The sequence below is a fragment of the Drosophila sechellia genome, chromosome 3L, assembly GCF_004382195.2.
Source record: "Drosophila sechellia strain sech25 chromosome 3L, ASM438219v1, whole genome shotgun sequence".
Classification (NCBI taxonomy): Eukaryota; Metazoa; Arthropoda; class Insecta; order Diptera; family Drosophilidae; genus Drosophila; species Drosophila sechellia.
The window spans coordinates 1,429,615-1,448,793 of NC_045951.1; the positions used below are offsets into that span (position 1 = coordinate 1,429,615).

A 19,179-nucleotide genomic window follows, 5' to 3' on the forward strand; every position below is an offset into this window, starting at 1 on the left:
ACTGAAATATATATATTAAATGGCTCTGCTTAATTTGTGCAAAATCATACAATTGTATTGTATTTGATGTTTTTGCAGAGCACTCAAACTGCTCAGCTCATTAAGCCAAAAATAAATCTGGTTATATATATACAAAATCGTACGATATCTCGGACAGATGCTATCTGCTATCTGCCCACCTCCCCCAGTTTTGGCCAATCTATTTTGGTGGCCCTTGCGACAAAAGCCAAAACCGAAACGATTTGCGAATATTTGGACCAGTCTGTTTTGGGTCTGTTGCGATTTGATGGGCCAAGTCAACTGGGGGCCCTACTTAGTCTATCACGCAGTCCGTCAATCAGTCAATCAGCCAGTCAGTCAGTCAATCAGCAGCCCACACTCTCGAACGCTTCTTGGGCCAGTTTGTCACTTGGCTGTCCCATTAGCCGCCACACTTTGGGTCAGCGGCCCATAACGGAGTCTTAAGATTTCAGGGGGAAGCAGATTTGTGGGTGGGCGTGTGGCTAATCCCACCTTTTAGGGCCTGAGCCTAAGCAGCTTCTTTTTGCGCGGCTGCAAATTTATGCAAATTGCTGATTGAATTCAAAATTTCGAACTCGAAGTTCTGGCGTCGACAAATATGGCAACACGCCTCTTGCCTACGAAATTAATTCGGTCCGCGAGTCGCCAAAGATAGCGAGCAAACGCGACAGCGGAGACGCCATGAATCAAAAATTGTATAAATCGTATCAAGATCTTGGCGAGAGTCAAGGTCTTCGCGCCGTGGCCACGGCCCACATATTGGTCTTTCGGACGACGGCAGGGGGACTCCGATCCGCGGTGGAGCACGCCTAGGTAGTCCGCCGGCATAATTAACATGCGCCAGAGATGCCAACGACTTGTCAGCCGGGGAATACAAAAAACAGCGAACAAAGGCAAATTCCTCGCTGGTGGGTGTCTTCTTCACATAATCCCCAGCCATGGATCGCTTCCAATGGGTATTTCGTACATGAGTTTCTAGTTTCGCTGCACTTGCCCCATGCAGTGGTTATATGATGAGATTTTATGATTTCTGCAGTATTTATGGATGTTTCATTGATCTGCGGCAAACGTAAACATTGGAGCAAATGAACACTGGATTGGGAAAACTGCTGGCATCATTGTATCGTACTTTCACTACTAATTCTAGGAACGAGCCCACGTGACATCATTTTTTGCATACTAATCCGCAACTTCTTGATGAGATTCTTTCACATGCCGCGTAAAAAAGATCCATTTATCGCCCGCTTTCCCCTTCTGCGGTAGCTGAAAACCTCGTTTAGGAGCAAATAAAAAAACTCTCTCTAATTGCCGACCTTTTCGCAGACGAACTTTCCTCATAATAGCGTCTGGCGGCGGTCGTGTCCAGTCTTTTGGCCATTTCATTTGGCCCGTTGCAGAAACCGCTCACTTTCGGCCAACAAATCTCCGGCTGACCTCGATGCAGGCCACACACGTAAAAGGGCTGGGAAAAATAGAAAGAAGTTCTGCGCTTTTCATTAATAAAGTGCTGTCTGTCCACTCCGTCCGTCTGTGCCAGTAACACATATATTACATAGTAACAGACCAGGCCAACGGGCAAGTAATCAAGCGCGTTGTGTACCAAGAGTTACGCGGAGTAACCAGTTACGTTTTATGACCTGGTCGCTACGTAGTTGGCCAGCAGTGCGGGCGGCTAATGAAAAGAAATGAAGTCCGAGCTGGACTGCGACTGTGAGGAAGTTCTCGAAACGTGAAAAGATTGGGCAACATTGCAGCTCTGGTCATGATTTTCCCGCACTTTATGGGCCGCATTTCCCCGAAAACGCAGCCAAGTCCAAGAGCAATGTGTCGCTTCATTGCGGAAACCATTCAAACGAAATTTCCCTCATCGCGCGACAAATTTCGGGGACACCCAAGTGGAGAGGAAGTGGAGTCCGGGTCTAAACGGCGATTACCGGCCGGTTCAGCTGATGACAGAACCGAAATAACGCTATTTTACGACTGCTACATGTGGAAGCCCCGAATTTATGTGGAAATAAAGCACGACACATCACGAACAGATAGCAACAAATACATACGGCCACCGACAGTTTATTAATTATGATGAAAAGCCCCGTGCTACTCTAATCCCTTCCAGCGAGCAGTGGCGCCACGGGCTTAAGCTCCCAAAATCCCCGGGTGGAAATTCAGGAAATGTTTGCCCAGCACCATCGACAAGCTAAAGGCGGAAATTGATTTATAGTGCTAAGCCTAAAGGCCATCCCATTGGATCAGCACTTGGGAAAATCCACAGCAGAAGTAGCACTAAATGTTCGTGTCACTCCGTCGAGCTTTTCAACTGCGGCAATTCAGTTTTTTTCTCAGTGCATGCGGATAAGCCCCGACGGATCTTTCAATACATTTCCGCCCTGGGACATCTTCGAAAGCTCTGCCGTTGCGGTGCCCCAATATTCGATATCCTCATCCCATATCCTATATCCATCCTACAGCTGATAAGCAGCGCCAATTGCTGCGATGGGGCTGATGCCTCAGAACATCCCACATCCCACATCCCACGAGGCCAGACGAAAATAGCAAGGAAAGCCACGGCGCGGCCAATAAACCTCAAATTATATGTGCTATATGTGCTTTATATATAGAACAGAACAGCATAGAATAGAGGCGACACATTAAAACAAATTGAAATTACCAAATGCATCTATGAAATTTATCGCACGACAGCCAGACTGACTAAGAAAACACAATGGAACTGAAGGGACGCAACGGCGAGGAATTAATTTATGGACATCAATCTCAATACCGCAGTTTCCAACAAACCAGCCCAACCATTGCCCTCCATAATCCCCCGTCGCCAACGCTCAGCTCCACCGAAATTTGTATGTTTGTTGTTTCGGGTTGGAAATTTATTTTTAATATTTTTTCGTAGCGATTTTTCGTCTGCATTCGCCGCCTGTTGCCATTGTGGGCGGCCAAGCCCGATTCGAAAACATAATAAATTAAGAATATTTATTTGTTTGCGGTAATTGCGCGAATAATTGATGATTATGTGCCTCATTCGCAGCCACTGGAGTCCGTCGAGTCGTGGGCATCAGCGAATGCAACTGCCAGTGCCGAGTGTTGAATGGATTTTAATTAATTCCGAAAAAGGTTACATGAAGTTGACCTCTCATTACAGTAAATCTGAAAAGCTGCGTGGGTGCTCTGCGAGAAGGTGATTTAGTATTCATTGCCGACATCGGTCAAGAATGATGAACAAGAACAGCAACCAGGATGAACCAATTCCTTAGGTTCTCGAGAAACATTCGTAGGGAAATCGGTCGATCTATTATCACATCCCATATTGTCTAGTGGTTAGGATATCCGGCTCTCACCCGGAAGGCCCGGGTTCAATTCCCGGTATGGGAATATGGTGAAGAAATATTCTTTTTAGAAACTTTTACTTTAATTTAATTTATTTATTGGTCTATTTGTAGATCAAGAACAAGGGGGTTAAGCTTTATACTGTCAAAATGGAAATTTTTCTTTTTAAATTGTCGAACTATTATAATCGTTAGCCAACACTGAATGCAAGAATGTCATATCCCATATTGTCTAGTGGTTAGGATATCCGGCTCTCACCCGGAAGGCCCGGGTTCAATTCCCGGTATGGGAATATGGTGAAGAAATCTTCTTTGTAGAAATTTAAACAAAATGTATTTGTTGATCTCTTTTTAGATCCAAACGTTTATAAGAGCAAAAAGCTTTTGTTTTTGTTAAATTATCAAACTATTATAATCGTTAACCAACACTAAATCAGAGAATGCCAAATCCCATATTGTCTAGTGGTTAGGATATCCGGCTCTCACCCGGAAGGCCCGGGTTCAATTCCCGGTATGGGAAATGTGGCTGAATTGTTTTTTTTAATTAATTTTAAAAATTCAGTGTGATACAAAATTTCATTTCTGTGACTTATCTGTCTCTTACTTTTTTCGTAAAATAAATACAAATTTTTAAATTGATTATGGATGACAAAAATAATGTATGCGATAATACGTATAGACGAAAGAATGCAATAGTAAGCTCGGAGGAAGATACGGATAATTTCACTGGAAAACGCATTAACTACTTGTACAAAAGTCACCGCAACTTTGATCTGGACCAGACCGAGTCCGGGAAATACCGGGATTCCATCTGTGAAGGAGATGCGCCCATCTACCCGCTAAACCCGTCGAGGGATCCCGAGGATCCTGAGCCAGAAGACGTCCCTGAAGATCAATGCCAAAAATCACCTACAGAATGTCGATGCAACGCATTGCTTTACGTTTTTGGAGGATACATTGTCGGACTTCTAATGGTACTGATATGGTACTATAGGAATCCTCAAGAGGCCTGCAAAGATCTAAATGGAAAATGGATTTTCATCGTCTTGCTTGCCTTACTGCTGATTGTATTGGTTCGACGACGTGCAGCAAGGTGTGTTGAATTTGGAAAGAACTTTAAGCTTTTTATTACTCCTTTAACAGGTGCATTGTAGTGTTATGCCTTTTAAGCTGTTCAAGCAATCTGTTTCGGATAGCGGTTATTGCATTAGCTTTCTTGGTGGCTGTTTCGGGGCCTGTAAAAAATATAATCCACAACACGTGCATTTTGGCGAACACTCTCACCTGTGAACAAAATGTCCTCATACAGGCTCTAATGCTTATGCAACGAATTATAAATGATCCTTCTCATTCAGTGGAGGAGGCATTCAAGACAACTTTGGGCGAAGTGTCCCGACTCATGAATAAATTGGACAAACTTTTGCTAAATCTGGAGAGACCCATAGCTTATACACGTTTGTAATGAATAGTTTTCTTAGCTCGTTAAGGTAACTTGTCATCCGCAGATGCAACTTTTAAGACCTGCACCGATTGGTTATTGTTACAGAAGGATCACTATGACTACAAGATGGGTACTCCCTATAATCGCTGCTTAAAAGCTGGTAACTTGAGTATTGCGCATTGCAAGAGTGAATTTGGGGAAGGCCAAAAGGAGTGCTGTAAACTAAAACTATTCCTTTGGTTCTGTGATAGTCTCAAGACGTATACAACTTTTTTCAATGACAATATTCAATGGTCTCAGATGGTCATAAAGGATATATTTCAACGTTCGTTAAAGATACTTTATTGTTTTAAGTTAATTACAGCCTTAAATTTATCATAGGATTGCAGTTATGCTTTGTCAAAATCCGTTTTATTTTCATAACCACCATTAGTTTTGATCACAGCTTGAAATTTAATTCAACAGGACCATTTCCCTCTAACAAAGACCACATTAACGTACAGGATGTAAAAGAGGAATTGGAGGCACAGAGATACAAGATACATTTGGTGCACCTTTGGCTCGATTTGATTATCTTCATGCTCTTGCTCACCATTATTTATCAATCCATGTGCTTTTGGTTTCGCTACCTAACCAATGACAACTACGAAAACATCTATATAACAGAGGCCTTCGAGGACTACGATGACCAGTACCATCAAATCATGGGTTTAAGAGCCCTGCCCTTAAGCAATTGCGAAGATAACAAATATGTGAAGGTAAGTTCTGAATTCAGCTTAGCAAACGTATATTAACATAGATGCTTAGATAAGCTCAATGCGACTTCTGTCCAAAGAATTCGATACTATTTATCGTTCAGCGATCTTTTTGGTAATCACAGGAATACAGCTTTTCTGCATCTGCCTTGTGGACTATAGTCTTTATAGTATGCTAACTTTGATGTCCTATCACGGACATATGATTGAAGATGTTAAACGTAAGGTTAAATCTCAGATAAATATTTACTTTAAATTTGTACATTCCAGCTCCTGCTTATACAAAAATTGTTATTAACTGCGGAGGTAAAATTGGCGACATGCTACGCGATCTGGTTCAGGCATTTGAGCCAAAAATATGTAAGATGAATACTCAAAGGTGCCTACCGATCCCAGGGTATCCAAAATACCTTCGATATGTGTGGATCTTATTACTATATTTGCTGGCCTGGTTCCTGGTCTTTTGGGAGCCATACGGCCTGCGACAAAGACACCGTGTTATGATGTACTTTTATCCAGAGGAATCAAGACGCAGATCTCACGATTTGCACGACATTATATTAAAAAATAGAAGTGAGAAAACATTCATGTAAAATAGTATATGTATTGAAAACTGTTTTCTAGAAAGTTTATTTAAAGCAAGATGTGAAGAAGCACGTTTATTGAACGCCTTTGAAAGCACCCATGAATTTGAATCATTCACCACGTGGCTTAATTCTCGTTTAAACTGGTATGCTCTAACTTTATATTTGAATATATTTAACAAAATCTTGCAGGTGCCTCAGTTGTTGTACAGTATCTTTTATTGGTCGATGTTGCACTCTGTGCAATAAACCACTGAAGAAGTGAGTAGGTGAATCTTTTTAATAATGTACTCTAATTATTATCGCCATGTGCAGAAGTGACAATGTTCCCTGTACCTGGCCAAGCTGCAGGGGTATCTACTGTAAAATGTGCTTTCAAGAGAGCAACAATAAATGTGTTTTATGCTGCCCCGAAATCGACGATGAACTCTTAGAACCAGAGTAAATAAGCTTAATGTTTATAAACATAAAACCAGTTCTTAATATTGATTTCATATTTAGGAACTCTTCGGGAAATTCGGAAGCTGATTTCTGCAGCATTGATAACAAAGATCCCCAGCCGCGAGATAAGATAACATAGGTATTCAGTCTGCAGTCATTTGAAGAATAAATAAATATTTATATAGAATTTCTTATAAAACTAACAATTATAGTTAGCTGCCAGAACATCGAGTCCCATATTGTCTAGTGGTTAGGATATCCGGCTCTCACCCGGAAGGCCCGGGTTCAATTCCCGGTATGGGAAACTACTGTGGTGACATTTTTTTTCAACTCATCCATATTCTTGTATTTTTAGCAACAAGCTTGCCCAATTTCACATTATAAATAAAAGTTTTTACAAAACTTATGTACAGCATTTTTTATTGACTTATAAATATGTAGCCAAACTTGTTACGGAGCTCAAAAATTAGTAACAAAAGCTATAAATAGAACGCCTAGCTTACGTTCTCTTTTTAGCCGCAGCGAGTTGCTACGCTTATATAAGCTTTTTCGCCGCGACCGGACTTAAGTCCCATATTGTCTAGTGGTTAGGATATCCGGCTCTCACCCGGAAGGCCCGGGTTCAATTCCCGGTATGGGAAACTTCTGTGGACTTATTTTTTTTTTTTATGTAGGAAAAAAGTTACTTCAAATAATCGACTGTATCCTTAGACTATTCGCTCCTTCCTTCCGTTGAATTCCAATAGGTTTGCAAAGCTATTTTTTTATTGACTGCCCCAAAGTTTTCTTTTAATTTGCTGAGGAATAAATTGTGCTTTCTTATTATTATAATCCCTACTAAATTCACTCGAATCCCCCAGCTCAGTTGTTCCCCATTCTCTCTGAGTAATTTTCTATCCCATTACCTAATTTCCTCTTCCTCAATGGTCAAGGACCCTTCTCGTTTAATCCAAATAACTTTCAGCATAATTTTCTAATTCAATCGGTGGTCCTTCCTGGCAAAACAAACCCGAAGTTCCGTGATTTTCTGGGCGAAGGGAGATGAGCTAACCTGCGGGTCTGAGTTACGAGACACTTTCGAAACGGACCAATTTTTTTCGAGCCGCCTGCCAACTGGAAGTAAAGTACAAATGTTTACACAACCGGAGGGAAGGACGCAGGACTAGGAGGCGGTGGCGGGGGCGGGGAGTTGGGTCGGCCCGGTAAAGTTGGAGCAAAAATTGAAAAACTTTTGCCATAGCCTTGTTTTTTTTATGATGATGACGACGACGACTGCCGCTCGATGAAAACGCCTATTTTCGAAAGGGCGGTGCACACTTGCCACGCCTTCTCGACGCCCCTTCGGCAGTAGGACAGATAAATATAAAATTCGGCGAAAAGTTCTCCACACGTCTGGCTGATTTTCTTGGTTGCCACTTTCTAGCAATTTAAATAGCTTTCTGTGCCAGCTACTTAAGCTTCAGATACAAATGTATCTATGTCTTTCAAACTCAACTGCATGTGTAAGACTGAAGGAAACGGAACTGAATGTTGCGGAACTCGCATTTTCCCCCTTCCGCGTCTAATTGTGCGGAAAATTGTTGGAAAATAGGTCGCTAAATGCAAGTGGCAGACACTCTCGTCTTGCGCAAATATTTAAGCGATTAAGAATTTCTGCTTTAATAGCAGGAGGAGAAGTGCGGATTTACCTCGATCCTACCCCTTTGCGGTTAGATTCTCAGCTTAATCAGGACCCTATCATCAGATAGGTCTCGCATTACACGCGGTTGGCTTTTCCCCTCGACTATTTTCCAGCTTTTCCTGTGGTTTGGCAATTTTGTTAAAGATACAAAGCGTTCCCAACCACAAAAGCAGCGGAGAAGCGAGAATGGGTACCAGGAATTTGCATAGAGGAGCCAATGCACGTTGGTTCATGAGGCATGGAAAAATGTAGCAGGTGAATCCAGATTGCTTTAAAGTATTTTGCATCAAATCCAGCCAAACGAATCAATTTAGGAGATGTTAAGTAAATTCTGCAATCCTGTACCATAATTAAAGTATTGATGGTACGAACTTAGATAATGGTTCCACTGTACCATTTAGAAATGATATCTGGCTCGTAGCTTTTGCCAACAAAAGAGTTCCCGCAAAGAAAAGCCACAGCACAACAAGCCCCAAAAAGCCGGCGAATCTTTCCATTCTGTGTGGCAACGACGAGAGAGGAGGTCCTTCGCGTAATTGCAGCTCCCCGGTCGGACTGACCACGCCCACTCAATGAGCAAACACTTTTCAAATGCAAGGTGTGTGTGTGTGATAGTATTCCTAATTACAAGTTTAAAGGCGGGCGGACAGGCGAAACCAAATTAATGTGGTCGATGGAGTGGAGTCCTGGCCGTGTTTTAAGGACGGTTGAGTGCACTTTTTGATCGCCGAATCGCGTGTCACAGCCATTTCCGCCCACCTCCAGCGGCATTTCCACTCCTAACAGGTTCAAGTGCAATTTAATTGAGCGAAATGCATAAAGGAACACTAACACCAATTAAATGCGACATTTTTATTTGCGGTTTTCAGTCCGATCAAATTAATATGGCGTCGTCGTGTCACAGGAAAATGGCTTTAATTACCATTAGAAAGTTGGGAGTGCAGTTCCTGGTGGATGTGGGTGTGTTAAAAGGTCGGTGGAATTTTAAATCATGAAGTAGTAGTAGTTTAGACCATAATAGCTGCATTTAAAACGGACACTGTGTACTTGGATTGGCTTTTTGGATTTTAATAGTTTATTCTAAAAATCTTCCAATTAATTGTTGTAACAAAATTAGTGGTATTAGTGACCACAAACACAGCAATGAAGGACGCCAATCAGGTAGTGAGGCGAGGGATAGGTGAAAGTGGCTATACCATTTACTCATTCCATCGGCAGCTCGTAAACAAGGTGTGCTCCCATCCACGATGCTGCGCAGGAGATAAGCAAGTGCAGTGGCGCTAACAGGATCATAAATCCAGCGATATAAATCTGAGATGCGCGATATACGTATGTATGTAGGTGGTGTCTCCTAGTTCTGCTCCTTTCCCAGGTGATAAGCACACGTCGAAGATTTTGAATTACTTTCGTTTTTATCGCCGGTTTTCATAATTCACACGCGACCTGCCTAGGAAACGAGCAAGATTCGATTCGGATAAATCTAAAGGGGCGAGGTGTGAGGAATAATGCTGACGACTCACTTCATCATAAATTCACCTGTCGTTGCCAGTCCATCGAGGGGCCACCAAAAGAAAAAGAACCGGACCTGCAGCGGAAGTTGTCCGAACATTGTCCTGGGAAAATCGAAAGGAGGCAGTGGCAGTCTTGGTCCGAGGAATTTATGAATTTCGTTGGCGTGGCGAGTGCGCGAAAATTTCGTGGAATTTTCCGGCTTCAGGAGACGTTGTCGCGTCATCCGAATTGAAATTTCATTAGTTTTACGAGGGGCTCAGCCTTCGATGGGTTTACGACGCTTCCAGGGAAATCCACGGCAGAACCAGCCCCGAACCAATCCGCGTACATGGTCGTCGTAGTAGTCGAGTCAACGCGATGCGATGAATTATGGAAAGCGATTTACATTCGCTGGCTGATATTTTATTGCTGCTTGGTAATGTTTTCATTGCTCCGCCTTTTCCCGACGCTTTTCTTATTTGGCGAATGCATGAATTATGGATTTTCCCCTTATGGCGATGCCAAAGAATGCAAGCAGCGAAAATTTGTTTTCATTGTTGAAAAATTCTGCGCAAATTTATTGAATTATGGAGGAATGGAGTTGCCTGTCTGTTTCACAAAATGAATGGGTTTTTGAAAGTAAGAAGGACATCTTTAAACTTCCATACGAGTTAGAAAAGAAAGTTTTTCAAGACTACAAGGACTGTTAACACTGGTCCAATCGAAATAACAATTTAAAGCAGCTCAGGCAGGATATATATATATTTTTCTCCGCTGGCAGTTCATCCAAATTTCCGACAGAGGGCGCGACCCCTTCGGACAGCCATAAAAAGGACTTGTACTCGCCACTCAAACGCAATAAAAATGTATCAAGAGCTTCGTCGAAAAAGAGAAATGGCAGATGACATTAGTGCTGCGAGCGGAGAATTGTTGTATTCTTAACAATATTCCGGATATTTATCACCCGTACTGGATACGGGATCTGGCATCCCATCGCAGTGCCGCCCGGTCAAATGGAGCGTGTCCCGTGCTCCAGTTGCCATTCCATTTGTGCTGAAAACACTGAACACTGAATGTCGGATGCTGAATATGCGTGAAATATGTTGCGAAAAATTTTAATGCGCTCGCTGCGGGCGCCAAATGGAAATGGATGGGGATGGGGGTGGCCTGGGAAAATGGAAAAGCAGGAAAGCTGCGAAATGGTAAGATGACAAATGATTATGGAGCGTAATAAATTTCAGCGCTGATTGAGCGACTGCAGCTGCGAGGAATCGCATGCAAAAATCGTAGAATCTAGTCGTTCGTTAACCCCCGCCGGGAATAAGTCATCCATTAATGAAGCTAATTTGCCGCACAAATCCCAGCGAAGCTCGCCAGCTCTCCTTCAAATCCCATTTTCCAAGTCGGGCAGACAGAAGAGCCCGGAAAAGTTGATCCCGGCTGCTTATGGCTGACACGAGTGTCATCCACTCCTATCATATCCCGATGCCTTCTTCCAGCAAATAACTGAGAAATTGCAGTGGCAGCAAGTTTATTGTCTCCGGAGCTCCGAGTCCTTGGACAACGTCGTACACATGAATCCTGTGTGACTGTGTGCGTCCTCCCTCCTCCTTCCAGTCAGTGCTCAAGGAGTTTGAATTTATTTTCCTCGAGTGCCGCGCTGCAATTGCAATCGAAATGTCCGAGTGCAGGTCGCTTTTCCAGCATTTTGCCCTGATTGGGCGCACACAGTCGCCGACAAAAGTTTGCCCTCAGCATTCGATTTGCTCCATTTCCTGCCAGTGTGTGGACTATGGATGTGGATGGTGTGTCCCTTGTCCATCTGCTGGCCAGGAGAGCAGCAATAAGCCCAGCTGGACATGCGGATTATCGAGAGCGACTCCTGGACACGAGAGGTGAAAAACGTCTTTCTTTTTGGATTTGTGCATTTCGGTAGGGAGATCTTGGAAACTTTTCCGCTTGGCCTCTGGGGTACGTAGCTAATCTAGATATTAGATAGTTTATCTCTTGAAGAAAGTTGCAAACTTGGTGTATTGCTTTGACTCTTACGATTTGATTGGATAAACCAGATAAACCTCTAAGGCTTAATAATTTCAGTATAGCTCTTTCCAATACCTTTAACTACATTTAGCAAATTCCCAAACTTGGAGGAGGAGTCACCCGACAGCTCATCCACAATGGTTGGGGATTGTAAAATCGTAGCGGTGAATATTACCCAATAACACGTAAAAATCGAGACAATGACGCACTACAAGTGAAACACCAACATTATCTAAAACAACCGCGGATGAGACACAAATTTCTGTGTTTCTTCGCTTTTTCGGAGGTGAGAAGTCGGGCGGCGGAAAGTCAACAATAATAAAATATTTAAAAAAGAAGGGGGGTGAGGTTGGAAAAAGCGGCCAAGAAAATGAAGTCATCTTGTGCAAATATGAAAACAAAGTCAAGTGTTAATTTGCGTGGGAAAACAATTTTTCAGTTCGGTTCGAAGGCCCCGAAATGAGGCGGCTAAAAGTTCTTTTGATAACGAATGCTCTTGTTAATTTTGTTGTAATTCCTTGAAAGCAAAAGTGTGTAAGGTGCGGGGCATCCAATTTCAGGCAATCTGGGAGCGTGTGAAAGGTCAAACTTCATCACTTCAGCGATTAGCCACCAAAGAGCTAATTTTGTCGAGCCAAATTAGAGTAAATCCCCGGCCATTAAAAGCCGCTCTCCATTGCAAAACAGCCAAACAGCAAAACAGCAAGGCCCAAACCAAAAGACCAAGAAACAACCCAACCCAACCCAAAAATGAACCCAACTATGGAGGAGCCCGGCAAAAGTTGACACCACAAAACATTAACTTTCAAGTACATCAAACATTTTGTTGGCTGTTATCTCAGCAGGTCCCACAAAGGTGCCACCAACTTTGCCGCAAACTGGGGCACCAAGGGGTTAAGAGTGGTGGATCGAAACTTTGTGCGTTGTTTCGTTGCGTTGTTGCTTGTGGGCTGTTGTTGTATTGTTGTCATCATCATCACGGTTCGTTGTCTTTTGTTGTTATGCGAATGACATTTCCATGTTGTACAAAAGTTTCTCGACTGCTTCTCGTTTTTATTATTATTATTTGTTGTTGTTATTTTTGTTATTGCTGGGCCAACAACAGCAGTGTGGGAAATGTATTTATTTTTATGATTGTTTAATGTTCTATTTTCCACGTATTTCCCGCACAGGCACACGAAAAAGTTGCCCCAACTGCCCCAGCCGAGTTTCGTTTCGTTTGTGCTTTACTTTAAATGTTTTAATTAGTTCCGAATCGAACCCATCATCGGTGCATCCATCGACTGCTGCCTAGTGGAGCCATATTCCCATTCGAATTAATCAAATCATCATCATCGTCATCATCGTCATCATCGCCCGAACGCCACTCTCGATCCCTTTGATCTCCGGCCAAAACATCTTTCAATTAACGGGCCATGACCGTGGCAAAGGCCAAAACCGATACCACGGCCCATACTTCAAGTCCCAATTCCAATCCCAATCCAAGTCCAAGGCGAAGACGAAGGCGAAGGTGATCGAGAAGGCCGGCGTCTTGGTCGCTGGGTGTGGCCATGTGTGGGTCTCCCTCTCTCTCTTTTCTTCTCACAGTGCATGTGTGGGGGCATCAATCAAAGCCGCAGTTAGTACACTGCGCAAAAATAGGTCATACATATATTTTAAGATTTTGTCTAGTTTAGAAAGAAGTTCTCTACTTACAACTCAAGTTCGCTGTGTAACAACGTTTGGCAAGCAATTGAGTGATGCCCTGGGCGAAAGGGGCAGACAGATCGGCTCGACTGCAAGCTACCCAGTGAGTGATAAATCAAAGCACTGCCCCCCACCAAACTTCTGAACCCAAGCAGGGTCTGCCTCTCCATATGGGGGCGCCATTCGTGTGGTCTTTGTGGCTCCGCAGCTGCAGGCTCCACTTGGATTCGATTCGATTCTGGCCGCCGTGTTGCTTGATTTTCAATTTCATACGCACCGTTGGATGCATTTCGATGGGGGGAAAATCGCTGCACTGAGCGGCAATTTATTGATTAACGCGTTTTGTTTTCCCCGCGCTGCGTGCACTTACTTTTCATCACTTTTCGAGCGCCGTAATTAAAATGTATTTTCTTGAATCATTTTCCGAGGATTCTTCTGGCTGCTGGGTGGCCAGTTCAGCTCTGTCCACGCCCCATGCTTTTTCCACGGCAGCAGCAGCAGCGGCAGCTGTCGTCACCAAGCCGAGGCAATAACTCAGGGGTCCATCATCAATTTTACAAACCCAAACCCTCCGCCGCGACCCCCAGTCAAAAAAGTGTTAAAGCGCGAAAAGCGGCAGCAGAAACGACAACTGAAGTTGGGCAATTTGTTTCGCTTTGTCTGCCCGGGAAAGGGAAAACAATGCCAGGTGAACTCGAGGGGGGTGCACTTTTCGTAGCTCATTTGCAATTTTTTGTTAATTTTTCGCCTTTGTCAGCCGACTGCCGATGGCCGCCGCTGATAAGAACTTGCCGCAACTCCGACGCAACAATGCAATAATTACAATTTATATTTGCAGATAGAAATCGCACATTAAGCAACGGCAGCGCGCAGGCAAAATTGCAACTGCAACTGCAACAGCAACTGCCGCTGCCTCAGTTAACCCATGAGGCCCATAAAAAAAAAGTGGACAAAAAATACCTGTCAACGTGTGCGTTTTAACGCTTCGTCAATTTTGGCCAGTGGGCGAAGTTAAGGTCGCTGTTAACGTTAATGTCCAAGCCGAAAGTTAAGGCAGCTGCTTCCAGTCTGCTGCTTCCAGCTGCTTTTGCTTTCTGCTCTTGCTTTCTGCTTGTGCTTTCTGCTTGTGCTCATGCTTTTGCAGCACAATTGTCGGCTGCTGCAGGGGTCATTGCCAAAATTTCAATCGATGATTTAAAAAATGAATATACTTAAATCAAGCAGAACAATATCTTCTAAAACAAAAAAAATTAAATAAAACTCATATAGTTATTATTATTAATTTGAATGAACACATCCCTTCATAAAATAGCTATACCCCATCAACCAAAGAAGTGTATTGCCCAAAACTGACCCAAAAACAGCAGACGGTCGATGCAGTCAATTTGGTGGTCCACTTTGTATATGTCAAAACTAAAGATGACCTGATCAGCAGACGGTGGCCACCGTGTCCAGTTACACGTTTGACACCTGGCCTCACCTGGCTGCGTCTGCCTGGGGCCCCCCAAACCCATTACCATTCCTTTCATCTGGCGCAACTCAAACTGCTGGCGACTGCCGAAAAAGATCAGAGAGTGATCCACTTGGCCTCTTTTGATCCTGCTCCTGAGGTCTTGCGACTTCGGTTGGCCACGCGTGCGCCAGATCGGGTTACCAAACAAAGTAAAAAGACCAGCGGAGGAGATGGCTTTCTGGGGGCCAAGGACCTCCTGCCAGGATGCGAAAAAAAGAGCAGTTTGCTTGACTCTCTGGGTGGTCCACTCGGATGCTGCTGGCCATCGCTTTCGCTGGCAATGAAGGGCTAAAGGCTAAGAAACTGTTGCGTAAGAGGTTACTCCTGTATAAAAGTAATTCCAAACAGCAAAATGTAGGTTTCAAGTGTAGTTGCACCTTTGACAATCGGCAGCTACCTCCTTCCCAATCGCCAATGGCAGTAGCAGTAAATCATCGCAGCAAGGACACTTCAATTAGGCCATAGCGCCGCCAGAGCAGCTCCTTTGTGCCGTTTTCTCGTTTCCACCGCGTTCCAATCGCAATTAGCAATTAGCACAACATTAGCGCGGCTGACCTTTGACCTCGCTGCCACTCCCGCTGCGCCCGTCATTGTCCTGTCCTTGTGCGCGAGTGTCTCCTGTGCCTCCTGCGAATACCCCCGGTTTCCATTCGAGGAGTGTTCCCTGTGCTCTGTGTTTTGTCACGCATTCATTCGCCAAATGGCCGGCAATAATTTGCGGTCGTCCCATTGTGTCCTTCGTCCTTAGTCCTTCGTCGCGAGCAGGCGCCGCCGCATATTTACATAATTGCCCATGTCTCAGTGTCTCACGCCATAACGCCGTAAACACGGCAAGGAGGATATAGCCCGCAGTTCCAGATACTCGCAGTCAGCTTGATTTGTGTGCTTGGGCACTCCGTTGTCTCCCTTAAAATCGCATAAATATGAATTTGAAAAGTGCGGAAAACACACTCGCAAGTAGAACTAGTATTTAATTTAATGATTTAAGACTAGTTTCTTGTCTTAACTGAAGCATAGCAAAGTGAAAACAAGCGCATCGAATCTTCAACTTTACAGTATCTTCGCATAAAACCTTGTCTAATTCATCATCATCAGTTGCAACAATGAGTTTGGCGAGATATGTCTTCTTACTGTGTAGCATTGAGTTTTTATTATGCAAAGCCAAATTGAGTCTGCACTCCCACTATCCAAATGATGCAAGAACTTTGGAAAACAAAAAGTTTTACGTTGACAGTCCGTCGTGTAAAATGCCCGAAATGGATCCTTTTTCCGCGGACATTATGAGATTCTTTAAACGAAAGCAATTCAGGGAGTGTAGCAGCGATAAAGATTTGCTCATAAGTGAGTTCGATCCGCATCTACGACAATACAGGCTCCAAATTGATGAGAACTCTGCTCAGCAGCATTTAAAGAAGTTCGGCAATGCAACACTCAAGTGCGAGTATCAGGTGATAGGTCGCAATAGAAAAGATTCGTTTCCGGATATTCATTTCAGGTAAGTTCGACTAGGATTTATGCTCAAATAAATTATCCTTTGCTTTGCAGTCTTTCCAAACCACAACCCTTGAGTGAATCCTTTCTGGTACCAAAGACAGTAGACTTTATCTGGACCCAATGCCACGCCGTTTATGGAAACACTGAATTGGAGCTTCTGCAGAAGGACGCCTTTCTATTTGTACAGGATCGCCTGAATCACGGGCATAAGAGTCCGGAGGATCATCGGCCAGATTTGGAGTCCAAGCCGAATGTGATCATCCTGGGCATTGATTCCATATCCCGCATGAACCTGCGACGCTCCATGCCCAAGGTTCACAAATTCTTGCAAGGACCAGGATGGTTTGAGATGCAGGGTTACAATAAGGTCGGTGAAAATACGCTGCCCAATCTTTTGGCCATACTCACTGGAAATGCCGAGGAGGACGCCCTCTTCAATGGTCGTTTTAGGCACAGCGGATTCATTGACAAACTGGAGTTCATTTGGCAGCTGTTTAAGAAGCATGGCTACATGACAGCTTTCGGAGAAGACTGCAGTAAGATCAACACATTTAACTACCAGAAGCCGGGATTCAAGCAACAGCCAGTGGATTACTATCTTAGAAACTTTATTGTGGCTTTGGAAACTATTTTCAAGACCAGGCGCGAGTTTGGAAATGTTTTCTGCCTGGGACGAAAGTTGGGTTTCAAATACGTATTCGACTTTGCCAGGCAGTTCATGCAACGCTTTGAGAATTCAGCACCCGTATTTGGAATCTTCTGGAGCAATAGTTTCACCCACGAGGATTTCCTAGGCGCCACTGCCTTGGATCACGTGTTCTTGGAATACCTCACGTTGTACGATGAACTTGGCTTTTTCAATCGTTCCATAGTAATGGTGTTGAGTGACCATGGTTATAGATACGGTGTGACCCGGCAGGCTTCAAAATCGGGTTATCTGGAAGAGCGTCTTCCCTTAATGTTCATATATGTGCCCCCATGGTTCCGAAAGAGATATCCCCAGTATGTGGGAAACCTGAGGATCAATCAGAATCGGTTGTCCTCCGGCTTTGATCTGCACATGACCCTGCATCATCTGCTCCAGCTGAATGCCACCTCCATGACGGATTTCAGTCCAAAGCTCCAGGCATCGCAGTGTAAAATGTGCCAATCCCTGTTCTTCGAACTTCCGGATAACAGAAACTGTTCTCATGCGGGAATCCGTGAAAAGTGGTGCTCCTGCGAACCCACTGAAACGGTAACCAACCCAAGTCTCCTTAAAAAGGTGGCTCAAGAGGTGGTGCATCAGATGAACCAGCATTTGCGGGATAGAAATCTCACTACGCTTTGCCAGAATTTCGCTTTAATGAAGGTCCTCTACTTGGATAGCAAAATCTCATTGAGCGACGATTCCCTCGAGGACGAACAGCTGCACACCTACATAATCACATTCGACACCAATCCGACTTCAGCGCATTTCGAGGCCACTGTACAGTGGAACACGGAAAGGGAAACCTTGACCATGAATGTGGACGAGCTGAGTCGATTGGAGTCCTACGAGAAGTACAGCAGGTGCACAAGTGACCCAATAATCAAGAAGTATTGTATATGCAAAGCATTTAAATAAATATTCTATAAAGGGTACTATAACTTTTCCAACAGGAAGTACGACAATTGTCATTAAGCATTTATGAATAGAGAAAATATAAATGAAACCATTACACAATCGCTTCAAGAGATTCGTGTTCCAGTTTACCCAATTTATGATCAGCTTTTGCAGTTGCATTCATAGATGAACGGCGAGAGTGGGTCACAATTAGTGACCCCGCTTAAATCAGCGGGATTCCGCTTTCCTCCGGATCGCTGATTGCCAGCTTCCGGATGTGTCGTCCCGCGATGAGACGGAATGGAGGAGTCTTCGCCAGCGCTGATCGTGGCAATTGCCCTTCCCTTGATTGCCATCAATTGCGCAAAACAGTCGCCGTGAATTGGGACACGGATAGTACCGGGCAGTGATAAGCACAGCGAGTGGACAAGTGCGTCATTGATGGATTACACTCATCCGCCGAGCAAGTGGCGCCAAAATGCGTGGGAGAATGAGTCAGACCGGGGATTGCGTCATGTGCAAGTCAGCAAGTCATTTAGTCAGGTGGTTTATGAGACATTAAAGAACTTGAAATAATGTTTAAAACTTTATAAAATGAATTCTGCATTTCAATTTCCCGCTTTCGGATGGCGCCTAGCTGCTTGTGAGCAGTGAAAGTCCTTGGAGGTCTTCGAGTTGCACCTCATTTAATCACTCCACGGAACCTTCTCACTTTGTCGGCCACTTTAAAGGAGCGGGAAAACCCAAGTCGTAGATAACACCTAATTAGGGTGTAGAGGATCGTCGCCTGCGGACAAGGCGACTGACAACTTTAGCGCCACTTCCCCTGGCCGCCGTCTTATTAGTGCGGGTGGTCGGCTGGAAGGGTCCGAGTCCAACCAGGTCCGAGATCAATTTGGGAATCCGCCTAAGAAGGGCCACGCCCCCAGGAGCGGGAATTAGGAATCGAAAGGGGGCGGAGGAAGAAGCGGCACGCACGCAACCTGCGGCAGCTGCTACCTCAGCCTCCTCAAGCGGAATCCCTATCCCTTCGTTCGATTTGGTTTGTATCTGTGTCTGTATCTTTTCTCGGTCGCGGTCTAGGCCATCAGTGATGCGCCTGATTAACT

General features: G+C 44.2%; 2 protein-coding genes and 5 non-coding genes across 7 annotated transcripts; all 7 read left to right on the forward strand.

Moving 5' to 3' along the window:
- The first annotated feature begins 3,333 nt into the window (after positions 1 to 3,333).
- Trnae-cuc lies at positions 3,334 to 3,405 on the forward strand. Its single transcript has one exon. It is a non-coding gene; the product is annotated as a tRNA-Glu (tRNA).
- Positions 3,406 to 3,580: 175 nt separating this feature from the next.
- Trnae-cuc lies at positions 3,581 to 3,652 on the forward strand. Its single transcript has one exon. It is a non-coding gene; the product is annotated as a tRNA-Glu (tRNA).
- Positions 3,653 to 3,807: 155 nt separating this feature from the next.
- On the forward strand, positions 3,808 to 3,879 carry Trnae-cuc. The gene has a single exon. It is a non-coding gene; the product is annotated as a tRNA-Glu (tRNA).
- A 115-nt stretch (positions 3,880 to 3,994) lies between these two features.
- Positions 3,995 to 6,878, forward strand: LOC6610318 (DC-STAMP domain-containing protein 2). Its single transcript, XM_032718682.1, is given in 11 exon segments — positions 3,995 to 4,452; positions 4,503 to 4,813; positions 4,865 to 5,125; positions 5,182 to 5,558; positions 5,608 to 5,776; positions 5,826 to 6,128; positions 6,180 to 6,315; positions 6,317 to 6,400; positions 6,455 to 6,580; positions 6,641 to 6,719; positions 6,793 to 6,878. Coding segments are annotated over 10 exon segments (2,298 nt in total). The 5' UTR covers positions 3,995 to 4,000; the 3' UTR covers positions 6,793 to 6,878.
- On the forward strand, positions 6,813 to 6,884 carry Trnae-cuc. Its single transcript has one exon. It is a non-coding gene; the product is annotated as a tRNA-Glu (tRNA).
- Positions 6,885 to 7,149: 265 nt separating this feature from the next.
- Positions 7,150 to 7,221, forward strand: Trnae-cuc. Its single transcript has one exon. It is a non-coding gene; the product is annotated as a tRNA-Glu (tRNA).
- An 8,585-nt stretch (positions 7,222 to 15,806) lies between these two features.
- Positions 15,807 to 18,114, forward strand: LOC6610321. Its single transcript, XM_002034872.2, has 2 exons — positions 15,807 to 16,486; positions 16,537 to 18,114. Exons 1-2 carry the CDS (start codon positions 16,095 to 16,097, stop codon positions 18,089 to 18,091), a joined length of 1,947 nt encoding a protein of 648 aa, XP_002034908.2. The 5' UTR covers positions 15,807 to 16,094; the 3' UTR covers positions 18,092 to 18,114.
- Positions 18,115 to 19,179: the final 1,065 nt, after the last annotated feature.